The sequence below is a fragment of the Chelmon rostratus genome, chromosome 16, assembly GCF_017976325.1.
Source record: "Chelmon rostratus isolate fCheRos1 chromosome 16, fCheRos1.pri, whole genome shotgun sequence".
NCBI lineage: Eukaryota > Metazoa > Chordata > Actinopteri > Chaetodontiformes > Chaetodontidae > Chelmon > Chelmon rostratus.
In genome coordinates, this window is record NC_055673.1 from 15,092,572 (window position 1) to 15,107,553 (window position 14,982).

General features: G+C 42.7%; 1 protein-coding gene across 1 annotated transcript in view; it reads left to right on the forward strand.

Moving 5' to 3' along the window:
- Positions 1–7,289, forward strand: part of vps50 (VPS50 EARP/GARPII complex subunit) — a 96,168-nt gene extending 88,879 nt beyond the window's left edge. The window contains exons 26-28 of the mRNA XM_041955491.1: positions 2,122–2,243; positions 5,367–5,556; positions 5,659–7,289. Coding sequence (XP_041811425.1) covers positions 2,122–2,243; positions 5,367–5,556; positions 5,659–5,778 — 432 coding nt within the window. The 3' untranslated portion in view covers positions 5,779–7,289. The remainder of the gene's footprint in view (positions 1–2,121; positions 2,244–5,366; positions 5,557–5,658) is intronic.
- The last annotated feature ends 7,693 nt before the right edge of the window (positions 7,290–14,982 follow it).

Genomic DNA, 14,982 nt, shown 5'->3' on the forward strand with positions numbered 1-14,982 from the left:
CTAGACGGAGACGGAGAGGTCTGAAGGGCTCGCTGTGGTGTGAAATCCTGAACAGACCAGCACCGAAGCAAGACAGATCCCCATGCATGCATCAGCGTGTCTTAGAAAGCCGTCAGTTTAATTGCACCTTAAATCAAAGATGTTGTTGAAATAGATAAATGTACATACCTCCAGTCATAGTTACAAGTTATCTGCTTTTGAAAAAAGAACTCACTCTCACCTTTTCAGTTCCCAAATGACTCGTAGATCTTCGTCAGGCTCTGGCAGCTCTGCGGAAAAGTCTACCTAATTTATCTTATGAGCAAAGTTGCCTAAGGGGAAAATTCCTGGCTCAAATGCCGAACTGTGTCAGAATGGTCCGGCTGATGGACTGACATGATGCATATTACGACTAGCATGTAGTTTCCCCCATCAGGCACTAATAGCCTTCTCTGCCAACATGTCAGACACTCATAATGCATATGGGCTGTGTTATGTGCACTGATTGGAAAGAGTGTGCTACATTTTGTTGCACTGCACCACACTGGAGAATATTTTATTCATGAATTCAGGTTGATCACACTAGCATTCAACAATGGCATTGATTTGCATATAAAGTGGCGAGGAAATGCAGCAGCCTCAGAATGACTTCATTGACAAAATGCTTAAGTCAGAAACTATTTTGTCACTGTTTGTGAATGAGTAACATTTCACTCTCGGGTGCAAAATTAATGGCAGTTGTATGTGTGCCTTAAAATTCAGCTTCGTTTTTTAATAAGATGCAGTTTTGAATTAAAGCCGTCAGACATACACACACAAGAGAACCACATCTCAGGAGACACACCCATCATATTTATGTACAGTCCTTATGTACGGCAATTTGTTACCTATAAACAGCAAAGAAATATTGTAATTGTATAGTTTCATCCATCATTGAACAGAGTGCACTGAGTGCACAACAACTGTTTGACAGAGCTGAAACTCCTTCCTGCGCAGTGTTTTTATGGCTGCAAACAAGTAACAGACAAGCATGGCACATGTAGCTGTGGGCCTGCACAGTACATCCTTCATGTCCAACATCTTCCTCTGTGACATTTCCTCTTTATTCCTTGGGTTCAAACATTTGGAGTCCAGTTGTAGCAACTTCCCTTATGACTGGCGTCCTTATATGTGCTTTGGCATGGAAATGAGCCAGAAATGGTGAGGTGCCAGCTGAGGAGGTGTTACGGCAGGTGTCAGAGGTCATCTTGGGTATGTATTAAACGATATAGTGCAAAGGCAGATGTGAGGGCTGGCTGTAAGGTCCAGGACACACTGCTTACCTCTACCGGTGTGTGACGGCTACCTGGCTGTACTGCTATGGATAGCACGCGCGTGGTGTCCACACAGACTGCCAGTCCTGTCTTTCTCCATTGAGTACAGATGCAGATATTGGAACTGTAGTGAAAGGCAACATCAACAGATCGTTTTCACAGAAAAAATTGACTCCAATTCTCGAGATGACGTGCCGCTGCAACCACGCGTGAGCTGCTCAGCTCTGGAGGAAAAAGTAGTTTAGCATTGATTTCACCACTGTTACCATTTTACCACAATATGCACCTTATATTACGTGAACGAAGTATTTCTATAAAAGGGATTGATTCAAAGCCCTGATGCCGTTTATTCTTTGCAGACTGTAAATAATTGAGTTGTGCAATGCACAGCATGAGGTATTTTTCTCGCTCTTTTGCGTTTGTCCGTGTTCAGACTGGGGGAGCTGACGCTGGGCGTCATCCAAGAACACAGAATAGCTGAGAGCGAGTCAAGGGGAATATATTTATGCTGTTTTTCATGAAGACGTTTGTTCTGTTTGCTTCCAGTTGTGAAACCAGAGTTGTACTGGTCCCATAGTGGCTTGTTTCCTGTTTAAGCTAATAAGATGGGTTTTTTTGTTGTTTTTTTTTTCGTTTGAAATAATATAATAATAATATATTTTTAAAATAGTAATATGGATGTGTCTTTATAATACAACTATAACAGATATTTTACCCTGTTTTCCAATGAAAGAAATCCTTCTCTTGAACATCATTTTTTCTGCTACTTTTTATTATACTCCAGACAACTCTAGAATGTACTCCTGTGCTTTCTCCTCCACCCTCCCAGGAGTTCGAGCAATTTAATAAGCGGCTGGGAGATGTTTCCAGACATGTGCGCATCCCGCTGCCTGTGTCCAACGTCCTGTGGGAGCACTGCATCCGCCTGGCCAACAGGACCCTTGTTGAAGGGTAAGAGAGTCATAAAACACCTCTTCAGCATCAAGGGGACGTTTACAGTTCTGTCGAAACTTTTTTTTTTATTTGGTCAGTGTGAAACTGTACACACACACACATATATATATATATACACACACACACACACACACACACACACAAGATTGTCTATTTCAACAATTGAGCATTTGGTGAAAAGATTTTTACATTTTAGTAGGATTTAGAGGCAGGGGGAGCTGAGAGGAGTCTGATTGCAGTTCTTGTAGCTTTACCTGAGCGTGACGGACTTCACTGTACACTTTGTGGATTCTTATTTCTTCCGCCTAAGAGCACTCAGTGAGTAAAAGCACAGTGGTTGATTTTCTCACACCAGGCTGTCCCACGCATCCATCACTATATATCTGCAAAAACATGTGCATATTCAAGTGTGTGTAGGACTGTTGCCATGAATTTAAGAAGTCAAAGCTCTGAAGGTCACATTTGTTTTGCTATGAATGCACTTTAGCCGTGTTCAGATACATTTTAATTGTGGTATTTTGCTGAAATGATGCCTGTTGGACAGCAGTTCCTCCCTGATTAAATACATTTATTCATAAAAATGCTGTAGAACTTGGTGTAAAAAGTCAGCATTTTAAAACCATTGAATACAACTTGTTCAATTATTGATAGTCAGTATAATAAAAGCCAGTCAGCAGTAAGGTTTTGTGTATTAAATATTTATTTAGGATATCTCAGCAGCTATTCAGGAAGCAATTCAATGCTATTCAAGTTGATACTGGATGTACTGCGCTGCAAGGTGCAAGAAAGTGTGCACAAAATGTAAAGGCTGCTGCAAATGAATCCACATGTTAGCATTATGAATTATTCAACAGAGTAACGTAACCACGCTTAATCCAGTGCAGACCTGTGCAATAGCGTTTTTGTGCTTGAATGCTCGGGTTACAGTCCTAAATGCTGTTCTCAAGCCTGTGTCATGTGCACATAGCTGATGTCTCTCTCACCGCTTGCATCTTTTCGGGGAAAGCTCACAGAGATACTGATTGAGGAGAAGTGGAATTTGTTCACCTCTTTGGGTCCCTTTTCTCCAAGTGTTTATCCCTTAATTTGAACATCTGCACATCATAAATCCAAAAAAGAAAAACTTCTTTCCAAAGCATATTGTCAAGCACTGTGAAGAACAAGCCAAATTACCTGCAGTACATAAGAAACCTGGAGACTCTGCTGCCAAGTTGCTTTGGAGTAATCCCCCAAGAAAACTGCCTGCCATCTCCTCCCCTCCTCATGCTGGCAGCCCCTCCGTGTCATCTCTCCAGCTTCACCAGAGGCCCATCAGGGAATCGCATGACACAGTCCACTCACACAGACTGTAAAACGCTCTTGACACGTCCCTTGTAATGCATTTCACCACTTTCTCCCTTGTAAGTGAGAGATATGGGTTTTGATAGGTGACAGAACGTCAGTGTTTTTTTCCTTTTTTCCCCTCAGCACCTGCATCTCTTCTGTCTCTTCACTCGCTGTTGAGTGAAAGTGCGAAATAGGTTTTTAGATTGAAAGTGGTTTAAAAAAAAAACCCTCTGATCAGACAGACTGGATGCACAACAACACTTTGAGCGGCTGGATGATAGCAGCTGATAATTATCATAAGGTTACACGCGCTTGATTGAGAACAAGAAATTGCCTCACGTTGAAGGGAAGTCATCCTCGGCTGCTAATTTGTGCAGGTTACAGTGAGAGTGCAAGCAGGGGTGGAATGGCGGCCACAGAAAATGGTTTAGGTGAAAAACAAATGCTTGCTAAGTGGTGAAGTACTTGCCAAGTGTTTTAAGAAGGAAAGGGAGCACTGGGCATGGAGCACAGGTGGGAGACTTGCCCTCGCCCACTGAGAAAAGGGAACATGTTTACCTCCCAACACATTTGCTGAGCACTTTTTCTTCCCGTTGCGTAAGAGAAGTTTTGAACTCTGTCCAATGAGCAAATGGCCCATTACGACTGTGGCGCTCTGCAAATTTAAGCTGCTGCTGCAGACTTCTGCCGTCTGCTTAGTTCTCTCGCCGCACACATAAACACACACATATCTCCCACCCCTCTGGCGCACCAAGACGGAGTGGTCATATTTGTTTGTTTGTACTCCAATTCGCTCAGGCTGGTTTTCAATTTCTCTGTCCAGCGCTCGCCTCCCCTTAGAGAGCTGCAGAAATGGCTCTGTTAGCATTCTGAGCCGAAGCTCAAACACTCAGCACCGAACTCTGGCAGGCCTGACGAGCAGAAGAGAGAGAGAGGTGATGAAAGAGAGAGAGGGCGAGGCACAAAATGGAAACAGAAGTGTGAGACGGAGAGTTTACGGAGAGCAGACCTGTCTGTGTGGTGTGTTAATGTACTGTAGATGTCACACACACTGACCTGCCAGTGGACAGCAGTCCCCGCTGCCAAACACATGAAACACAAACAGAAGCACGCACTGAAATACATGTGTACTCTGGCCCACACACACGTTTACTGACACGGCACAGACGGCCGAGTGGACCGGTACGACTTGATGTAGGACACATGCAGACACACACGCATTGCGTCCTTCTTTCCAACCTTTATGTGATTTTGAATAGAGTTTGTCATAAACATGCACATAAAGTACCTCTAAATATTCACAAAACAAGACAAAATGGAAAAAAAAACATGCAGTGACATTAAATAACATGTAACACAAACATAAAATACATGTAGAAACACAAAAAGCTCATGTAGACTGTTCTGTCTATGCTATATTACAGCCTTAAATGAAATGTGTGACATGCACAGTTAATTATTGTAGCTATTACACATAATAAAAGGACTTGTGCTGAAATATGAAGCACATACACACACTTCTCCTCTCTTCATTTCCATCAATAAAAAGTTTTTACGCTTGTTTTTAAAAACTCTGATGGATTCCGAGTGTCTTCCATCATCTGGTAATTTACCAAACATTTCATTGATTACTCTGCTGCTGGAGTGTTGACTCAAATATTGATAAAAGAATGTAAATACGACAATCTGAAACACATCTTGCAGAGTTGGTTTATGCAGTCAGGATTACAGTCATTGCCTCTGTGTATTTGAGCTACGCTAACCTCCTCTCTGCTGCTTTTTCCACGACTGCAGCTACGCTAACGTGAAGAAATGCAGCAACGAGGGCCGGGCCCTGATGCAGCTGGACTTCCAGCAGTTCCTCATGAAGCTGGAGAAGCTGACCGACCTGCGACCCATCCCTGACAAAGAGTTTGTCGAGACCTACATCAAAGCCTATTACCTGACGGAGAATGACATGGAGCAGTTCATCAAGAATCACAGGGTGAGACGGAGAAGCGGGCTGGTTCTGTGCAACACTGAAATGAAAGTTTTCCGTCTGCATGTGGTCTGTTTTTGCTGACTGGCTCGTTGTGGTTTTGTGCAGGAGTACTCCATGAAGCAGCTCGCCAACTTGGTGAACGTTTGTCTGGGCTCGCATATAAACAAGAAGGCTCGTCAGAAACTTCTGGCGGCCATCGATGACATTGACAGACCCAAGAGATAAACTGATGACCAGAGCAGACCCTGAACGCATCAACCAGCCACAGAGATGGACACTCCCACAGTGGAGCTCAGAATGTCTTCATTTTCAGTTTAGAGCATTCACGTTGTGGTTCCGTACATACAGAAGTAGAGCCGCTGTATACGTCAATTTAAAGCTCATATGTTAGCCAAATGCTAATTATCTGTAAATGCACAGTCCTTATGTGGTCAAAAACAAACTACCACTTGTTGAATGCACCTCATATCATGCTGATGGACATAAATACTAAAGCGCTCACTGTCAAGCATGCTGCAGTTACACTGTGCATACAGTAGATATGCCGTAATGCATGCCCTCACATTTTCATTGAACAAACCTGCCGCTTATGAAGCTTTTCTGCAAATTGTCCGCAACCACAGCAATTTCCATCTCTTCAGTGACCACGAGGATCAGATCTCGAGTATGTTTTTCAGACCACAAATACAAGAACTTACAGCGCAATGTGAAGTGTAGCTCGACCATGTGCTCACAAACAGCTCCCACCTGGAAGTTAAAGAAAACAATGACATGGACATTTATAAGTTGCTAAATTTGATGGTTGTGTAATTTTGTTTGGTAGATACGTCCCAATTACAGATTCAAGAACAGTCTTTAGTAGTTACAAACATCTGCTATCTAATATGAGGCCTGGTCACATGGAATGTGCCCCCTGATGGAGATGCAGTGGGTCAGTTTTCACTTTAATCATGACTAATGATTCCAGCCCATGTGTGATTGGTGTATTATTTCACTTCAGGGTATTTGTTGTGCCTGACTGGATGCCTCTTTGTTTTGTTTGTTTTGTCCATGAATGACATAAATCTAATATAATAAAGATTCTGAAAATAATATAATTTGCTGTAGTTAGCGGTAACATGAAGTCTGCCTGCACCAGCTGCATTTGATCGTTTGCAGTTCGTCGTATCTCTTTTTGTCCTGGGGTGTGTTTCTGAAAGTCTTTGTGAAAGTGCTTCTCTTCAGTCTCCTGTCTTTTTGCTGAGCAGAGAAATGTCGGTTTATTTTATCTGTTTTGGAGGTTTGTGCAGTCAGGCATTGTCTCATGAGTTGGTAGCTGAGCTGTGTCAGCCACAGAGCTTTCCTGCAAAGCTTTAAGGCCCCTCCAGTCATCTCTTAGTCTTGATTAGACCTATTTACTTGATTTACTGTAAAAAAAAGAAAAAAAATGAAGTTAAAGTTTTTGATACTTCATATTTTGTGTGCAACTATTCCAAGAAGAATACTGTAAATGTGAATGTTCTGAACAATGTCTGTATTTATTTCTTGCTTCGTGTCTTGTTTGGGTTTTTATATGATAATTGCAGGAAGTGTGCTGTCATCTATCACCTCTCAGTATCTAGTAACTTATCAACTGAAGCTAATACAAATATTTAAAGTGCACTATAGTGAAAATCAGTAATCAGTGTTGGAACTGTCGGTTGAACCAAAATGATTCTAACATAATAAACACACTAATAATGGATCTGTTTTGTCTTTGTTCTTGCCCGCTTTATCCTTACAGTGCCACCAATAAACTGCATAATCCTCTAAAGTCTGTTCCAGCAGTTTCACTCAAGTCGCCGTTAGAATATATGAGCAGAATATGTGAGTGTTACCTTTCTGCAGCACTGCTGTCCATCCTAATGATGGTTCACTCAGCCAGGAGCAGGACGCTGTCAGAGTAATTAATATGGCTCCCTGTGTGGTTTCAAGCCTTCAGCCTTCCTGTTTAGGAGGACCCTACTGATCATATCGAACTGAAACAGCTGTGAAGGACTCATTATAACTTTGATGACTCACTGTTTTTTTTTTTTTTTATACGAAAGTTGTACACAAAACTTTTTTTTGGACAAAGCTACCAAACAGCCAACAGCATTCAAATATGGGTTCCAGTGGAGCTCGTCTAATATTTAGGCCCTCTCATGGGTGAAACATAGAAAATATGAGATATTGAGATGCTGATTTTTATATAAAATGATTTAATTTAAAGTGTAAAAGAGGAAAATGTTTGAGGTGAGCTCTGAGCTAAAATGAAGCCCTCCTCCTGTGATCCAGTGTACGTCCTCACCCACGGTCCCTTTGCCAGCTCGTTAAAACAAACGTGACCTGGCCTGTTACGACTTAACCTTCTTTGCACTTGATTTTAATTGAAGTCTCCGTAATTGATTCTTAAAGCAGCGTGCAAAATTCACTAAAGGAGATAAACACCTGAGATGTTTTGTAAATGAAGCGAAGCCGATGAGTTTGTTCAGTGAGTCGATCAGAGGTCGAGCGGCGCTGCGTTCACTGGTATACGGATGGTTTCATTCTCTGCTGCTGTTGTTTACTGCTATCAGCATCATGCAGGTCCCTCCGAGCATCCACCTGTGGGCTCTAGTCCATCATGGATCACCATTGAGGGCGTATACAGAGTCTATTTTGCTGGCTTTAAATAATGCCTCTGGGGTGTGACCTAAAACAGAGAGAGGTTAATTTACTTCATTTGTATTTTCTTCCACTGCAAGTATCCCCAATGGCACGGTGACAGTTTGACCTGCCGTTTCTGTGTGTTCGCAGTTTGTGTGGCAGTATTTGAACCTTGTGTGTCGCCTTTTTCTTGCAGAGCTTATCCTCAAATGCTCTGATTCATCACCCATCCAACACCACCGTTCCCACTGTCCTTGCACAACACATTTGGTTGCCCAGCTGGACCAAACCCTTCCTGTGATGCCGCGGCCCATTTACCCTTCCAGATAAAAGACCAGGCGCTCTATGACCCTCTGCCAAATTTCATTAGCCAAGCCCACACAAATCCCTATCAGTGACCTAAATGGCCTCTATTCCCTTGTCTGCTGATATGCATTGACACAGACTTCATTCATGTCTGTGCAGAAATATGTAGCCTAATTGAGAACAATTGCTGGCAGAGCCTGCTTGTAATGTTTACTTTTCATGATAAGATGAGTTGTGACAGTGGGGAGAGAGTAAAAGTAAATGTGGTAACCAGAGGCGATTCTGGTGAGCTTTGCAGGTTGTTCATGAAAGAGAAGTCGTTACTCGAGTAGGAGATGGCCAGATGATGTGCTGACAGTCTGTAAGAAAAATGTCTGCTGCTCAGTGAAAGCTGCTTTTTATCAACGGTCATCGTCTATGAATAAAAGTCTGAATTAAAGGCCTGTATTATCTCAGGCATGGGACAGGCTTTGATTATCACTTGTCTTTGAAATACTGATTAAAAATCTCCTGAACTTAAGTAAAACTTTACCCAGAACCAAAAACTGATTGGACATTTTTTTAAAAGAAATGAGTACAGGAGGAATTCATTTTTCTGCCGGTTCCACAGGGAGCTCGGCTGCTGTCCACCTCCGGTCCCACTAATAATTCGGCTGATTGGACATTTCATTGGGTTGAAAATGGGAGGTATGCTGAGAATTTGCAGAGGTCATCAAACTCCATTTGTACAACAGGATTAAGGCTGTAACTTGTCCTGGCATATCAGCAGCGACATAGGTAACATAGGAGTCGCTGCATGGCCCATACAGACCCAGAGAGACCCAACGATCCTCAAACATCAGATGCATTATGAAGAACATCCTCAACACACTGCGATTAGTCTTAACTAACTCATGAAATCTAAATTTTGGCTATTTATATTCATATATAAGGTATACTTTGGCTCTATATCTTTATATTGAGGTAATTTACTATATTAATCACTTCAGATTGTTGCTAATGTCCCTATGAGCACTGAAATCCTTGATTCAATGTGTCTGGAGATGTCAATAACCCACTGAAGAGGCATATTAGTGTGTTCAGAATTTCATTGCCTATTCGAGACGTCAGTCATCTGCGAAGTCATTTGCAATTGGCTCGAGCTTCACGCGGAAGAAGAGAAGGAGGCCCTTCTGTTATGTTCAAGTCAGACTGCTATTGGCCTCTCTGGTTGCTAGGCTTTATCAGCCATGTGATATAAATCATAAACGATCATTTCTAAGTTAAACCGAAGTCAAAATGGGTTGGAGTGAACCTAAACTTAAACTAGAGAGATCCGTTGATACAGCTAGCATTGATGTTAGCAGGCTAACAGCAAAGTAGTTAGCGAATCAGGCTTATTAATACAACAACTAATTTTGTTGCGTACCTGCAATGATACAAATTTATTATCCGTAACTTTAAGTATTTGGTTGCATTAGCATGAGCTATGTTAGCTGTAGCTACCACAGTCGGCTCAAAGGTGTAGATCTTTCGTTAGGCATTAGCTGTATCTGGCTCTCATATTATTAAATTGTTCAGGCTACATGCTCAATTTGCTCAACTCTCCTATAAGCAAGAGTTAAATAAAGATCAGGCCTCAGTGGGAGGAAAGTGCTGAGTATCTTCCTCCCTTGACGGTCAGCCGTCACGTATATGACAGAGGAGAGAGGAAAAGATGGAGGCCTCATCTCAGGAGACACAGGGGTGGAAAACACATTTGGCAGGCAAACGGGAAGCCGCGTACACACATGAAGACCTTTTAATCTCAGCGTTTCACTCTGCAAGAGCAGAAAATCGAAAACTGTAACCAGGGAACAGTGCGCGCTTTAGACAAAGCCATTCCCGCTCCCATAATGACAGCCAAGTGTATTCACAGAGCTTTTCATTAAAGTGGGCTTATTGATCTAACCCGATCACCAAGCGAACCTGCGAGGGAATGGGATTGTCTGTGTCCATAAAGAAATGGCGTAGGGAGCTCAGCTTGTGTGGTTCAAATTAGTAAAGGCAACAAAATTGTTCAGCCTGCGACGGGAATGATAAGTGAAGCCAAATAAACGTTGACACCAGGCCAACTGCAAATGTGGACTTTTTAGTGTTATGAACAGTTTTAGATATCTCTCAGAATGCATGAAAGGCATCATTTACATTTTATTCAAAGCAAATTCATTCAAACCCCGTCAGTAAATCTGATAAACATAGTTATTTCTCAGTATTTAATCAACATAATGCCAGCGTTCTCGTTCTTTATTGACTGGCGTTGCAGATTGAGGCAGTTAATTGGATGTCAGACCCCGCTTCATAAACTTTCACGACGGCCCTCTGAGAACCTTGTTCCGCCAGTCGCTGCTAATTTGTTGCTTGACTAGCCGCGCCGGGGCGGAAACAAATGTTGCGCGTGGCCGTAAACACGAGCGGGGCAGGGAGGCCTCTCAAGAAACACCAGGGCTCCGTTTGCGGCGGAGTGAGCGAGGTCGCGGCTGTTCCAGTGCAATAAGCTGCCCGTTCAAAGTTCAGCTTCACCTCAAACTGGTTTCCATTAAAGCGGCTGGGAATAGGGAGGGGTCGTGAGGGTGAGTACAAATAAATATGTACCTTATCACATCAGAATCTCCTTTTTCCACTAGTCTTTTGTCCCAGCAGCAGACATGCACTTGCACACCGCCATCATGTGATGACAGTTCACATCATGTCATAATATACATTGTTATCAGCGGCACTTTGTAGTGCTCGTGGAAATACCCTCAGACAAAACACAAAGTCAATACTCCCGTCTTTGAGGAATGGATATTGATTTTTCTCCTCTGGACTCGTGTTTTGGTGCAAATTACCGGTTTTCACACCGTTTACAATGGGCGGACGGTGTGTCTTAGACATCTCATTTCAAAGAGGTGAAGGTTTGTTTTTCCGCAGGGGAGCTCAAGGGTGACTTTGATGAAAACTGGCTTTCAGGTCGGTTAGCTGGCAGCTCGAATGACTTTCTGTGCATATCTTTGTTTCATAATATCCGTCCTGAGCCAGTGGATTCACTGACATTTTCCTTCAGCGGGCACTGAAGAATGACATATCTGACTGGTCACTGCCTCACTGTGCCTGCACTCTGAAGGAGGACTTCGCCTTGCTGAGGATTTCTTTCAGACTGTACTTGGAAATAGATTGGTCGGCCTACATAACATTTGGCCGGTGCATCACACCGCCTTAGTGTTTTTCTTTTCCTGAGGACAAATAAAATGTGTTAAGGACTCTGATTTCCTCCCAGATGAACAGTGCTTGAGGGCAGAGGATGTTCCTGCAGTGTAAACTATCTGCTCCTCCCTGTATTTAGCACAAAAGTTGCTCAATTTATTATATATGACTAAAACTTAACTTAAAATGTAAAATGTGGAGCACCTTGGTAGCCCAATGGTTATCACACATGCCACATGGCCACACACCATCAGCCTGTGTTACATGTCATACCTCTCTTACCCAAGTTTCCTGTCTGTCTCTGTCTCTATCCAATAAAGACAGAGGACGCCCCCAACAAACCCAACAATAGACCAACACACAGACCAGCATTGCCATCCATGAGCCACACTGTTAGAACGGCTAAAAACTGTGCTTTTAACTCTCACTGCCTGCAGGTGAACTTGCAGAAACTATTACTTTTATTGCCTACGATCATCGTGCAAATCAACCTGGAAGTGCGGCTCCAAAGCTGCAGGTTTGAAACTGATGGCCCTGGGCCCCTGCACTCGTATATTGCTCTCAGTTGCTTTGCATCAGTGACAGTGTGTGTCCTTGTTCCTCCTCCTTCTTCATGTATTTGTTTAATGGCCTTTCTCTACTAGAAACTAAAAACAGCACTGCCCCGAGGCCACTTTACAAAGAATACACAGAATATTCATTGGATTTTGATATTCTTACATGGGCATAATTTCACACCCCTGATAACAAATGACTCATACCAACTATGCCTAACATGTGAGCCATGAATGAGGTCCATACATGCAGTGGATGAGTGTGAATCACACTTATAAACTGAATATTCATATTGGTAAACAAACAAAAGGGTTGCAAAGGATTATTCCACCTAATTTCATGGGTCTTGCCCTCTCATGCCCTCCCTTTCACAATACTGCAAACAGAGTGATGACTTTCGGGTCGTGAGGCACATAACAAACGCGTTTCACCAGCTACAGTATCTCACACATCTAATTGTGTTTGCGGTAGATTTTGATGAGTGACTCATGTAAACTCGACTGTATTGTTGACTTAGAGTATTATAAAGGGGTGGTGTTATTTTTACACTTCCTGTTCATACAATCAGTGACCACAGTCCCCGGATTACCACATTTGCATTGTGAGGAGAATTTAATATACTATATGTGTCAATATTTACTAATGTTAACAAGATTATCTGCAAGGTTGACCTTGTATATCATAATTCAGACAAACAATCTGCTGAGCGTCATCAAGAAACACGTTTGAAGGTTGAAACAGACTCACCATTACTGCACATTTAAATGAGATTAACATTGACGCTGAGCTGAGGAGTCAAAGATGCAACAAGCATTTTGATCGGCACACATGTTCCCCTTTAGAAAACACTGATACTGACAGAATGGAGCGCAACATAGCACCAGATACAGTTCTGTCTCTTTTTCTTTGTATGTAACTGCACATTTTCTTAAAGTGACAGCGTGACGTGAGTGGCTGAAGTCATTCGCAAAGGATGTCTACAAGTTCCACTGCATTAAAAAGAAAGATCAAACAAAATCATGTTGCAGGAAAGACGCTGTTGTAGAAAAAATGTCCAAACAGTGACCCAGAAATGATTACAGTATGTTCATTTTTACTGGATGGCAAAATAATGAAAGCAATGCATCATGCAAGAGAAAAGCAGTCCTGTCCTTGGTGGAAAATGCCTTTCACGACCACCATTACCATATAGACCAATATTTCACACACCAATTTGTCAAAGGCTCCTCCGCGTTGCTTTTAGTAATGCAATCTGTATAGTGTACCCTCCATTTCAATCATTTGGTTATCATTGAGGCCCAGCATGCTCCTCTTGGCTCTCCCTGTTTCTCATTACTCAGAGGAAAGCTGTGGACCACAGATCAGGGTTTTTAAAGAAGTCGGAGTGAAGGCGATGGCAAATGAAGGTTTAGCAGGACCTGAGCTAACCTTAAACCGTGACAGCTTTTCTTTTCATGGCAATTACACACCGCCTTTGCTTTGCTCCCAGACTGACAGTGTGTAAGCGTTTGTGTTGAAGAGATCGTGAGAGGGAGAGACTGACACACATACACTAGTCATGTACACAACAAGTATATAACATATAGAATTTATGCTGTATGGTCCTGTTCCCCTGCAGCGTGGCTCTCTCCTGGATGGCAGCTCAAGAAGGGGGGCACTGAAGGATAATTCCAGTCGACTTGGGCCTTATCTGGGAACGGGCCGAGTCTGATGACAATGTCGTTTTCTACCGCGGCTCCACCACGACCTTCTCCCAGCGTGCAGAGTTTTTGGCATTGTTGATTTAAGTAAGATTTAATGTTCATGTATGTTTATTAAGAGCGGATTAGTTCTCCCATCCCTCAAAGAGCACAGCCGTTTCAGCCACATCGAGCCGTATAAACATTTGCTATAAACGGTCAATTCCTTGACGTAATTGCCTTTAGTTATCTAAATTGTCACGGAACTGCAGAAAAGTTTCCATTAATTCCGAGCACTACTTGAAATTCTCGTCCATGTTGACTTTTGGGTTTAAATGCTGTTGAAAAGGTCGAGCGTGAACTTGGAACCTCAACAATGAAGGTGAGACTCAAGCTGTGATAAACCGGAATCGTTCTTTAATAGGAATGAGAAAAAGATATTACAGGAAACACCATCTTTCTGATGCAATGTGCTGACATTGATTTTAGATTAGATTCATTCAGGACAACCTTCTAGACTCCTTTTCTCACACTTCAAGCACTTTGAACAAGATGACCATCAGCCCTCTTGATTGCATGTATTTTTAAATTCAGGACATTTCTGATCTTGATGCTGATAATCCTGAGGGTTTAGGCGTGTGCTCGGGGAATGAGGCTTATACGCGGACCGCGGGGCTGAACTCAGTGTTCCCCCTGGGTACCTCAAGGATGATAGAAACTGCAGACAGACCTGCTTCAGATAAATCATCCCATCCAGTCCCTCTTTGGCATCAGCCGGTATTATTTACATACTCAAATTAACCACAGGGTTACCGTGAAGTTTTGCATGAATTCACTGAAGCGGATGCATTATGCAGCTGTCTTGTGCATGTGTTTGAATTTTCCTCCATTATTATGATATTTGTACTTGTGGCGGCCTTCCGCGCTCTTGAAGTACAGGGGGCAGAGAAAAGCAACATGTTTACTCGTTGCTCAGAAAGATCCTTTGGTTCTGCTTCTCAGCCTCCCTCTCTATCCTTGCTCCTCTCTCCGTCTTCCT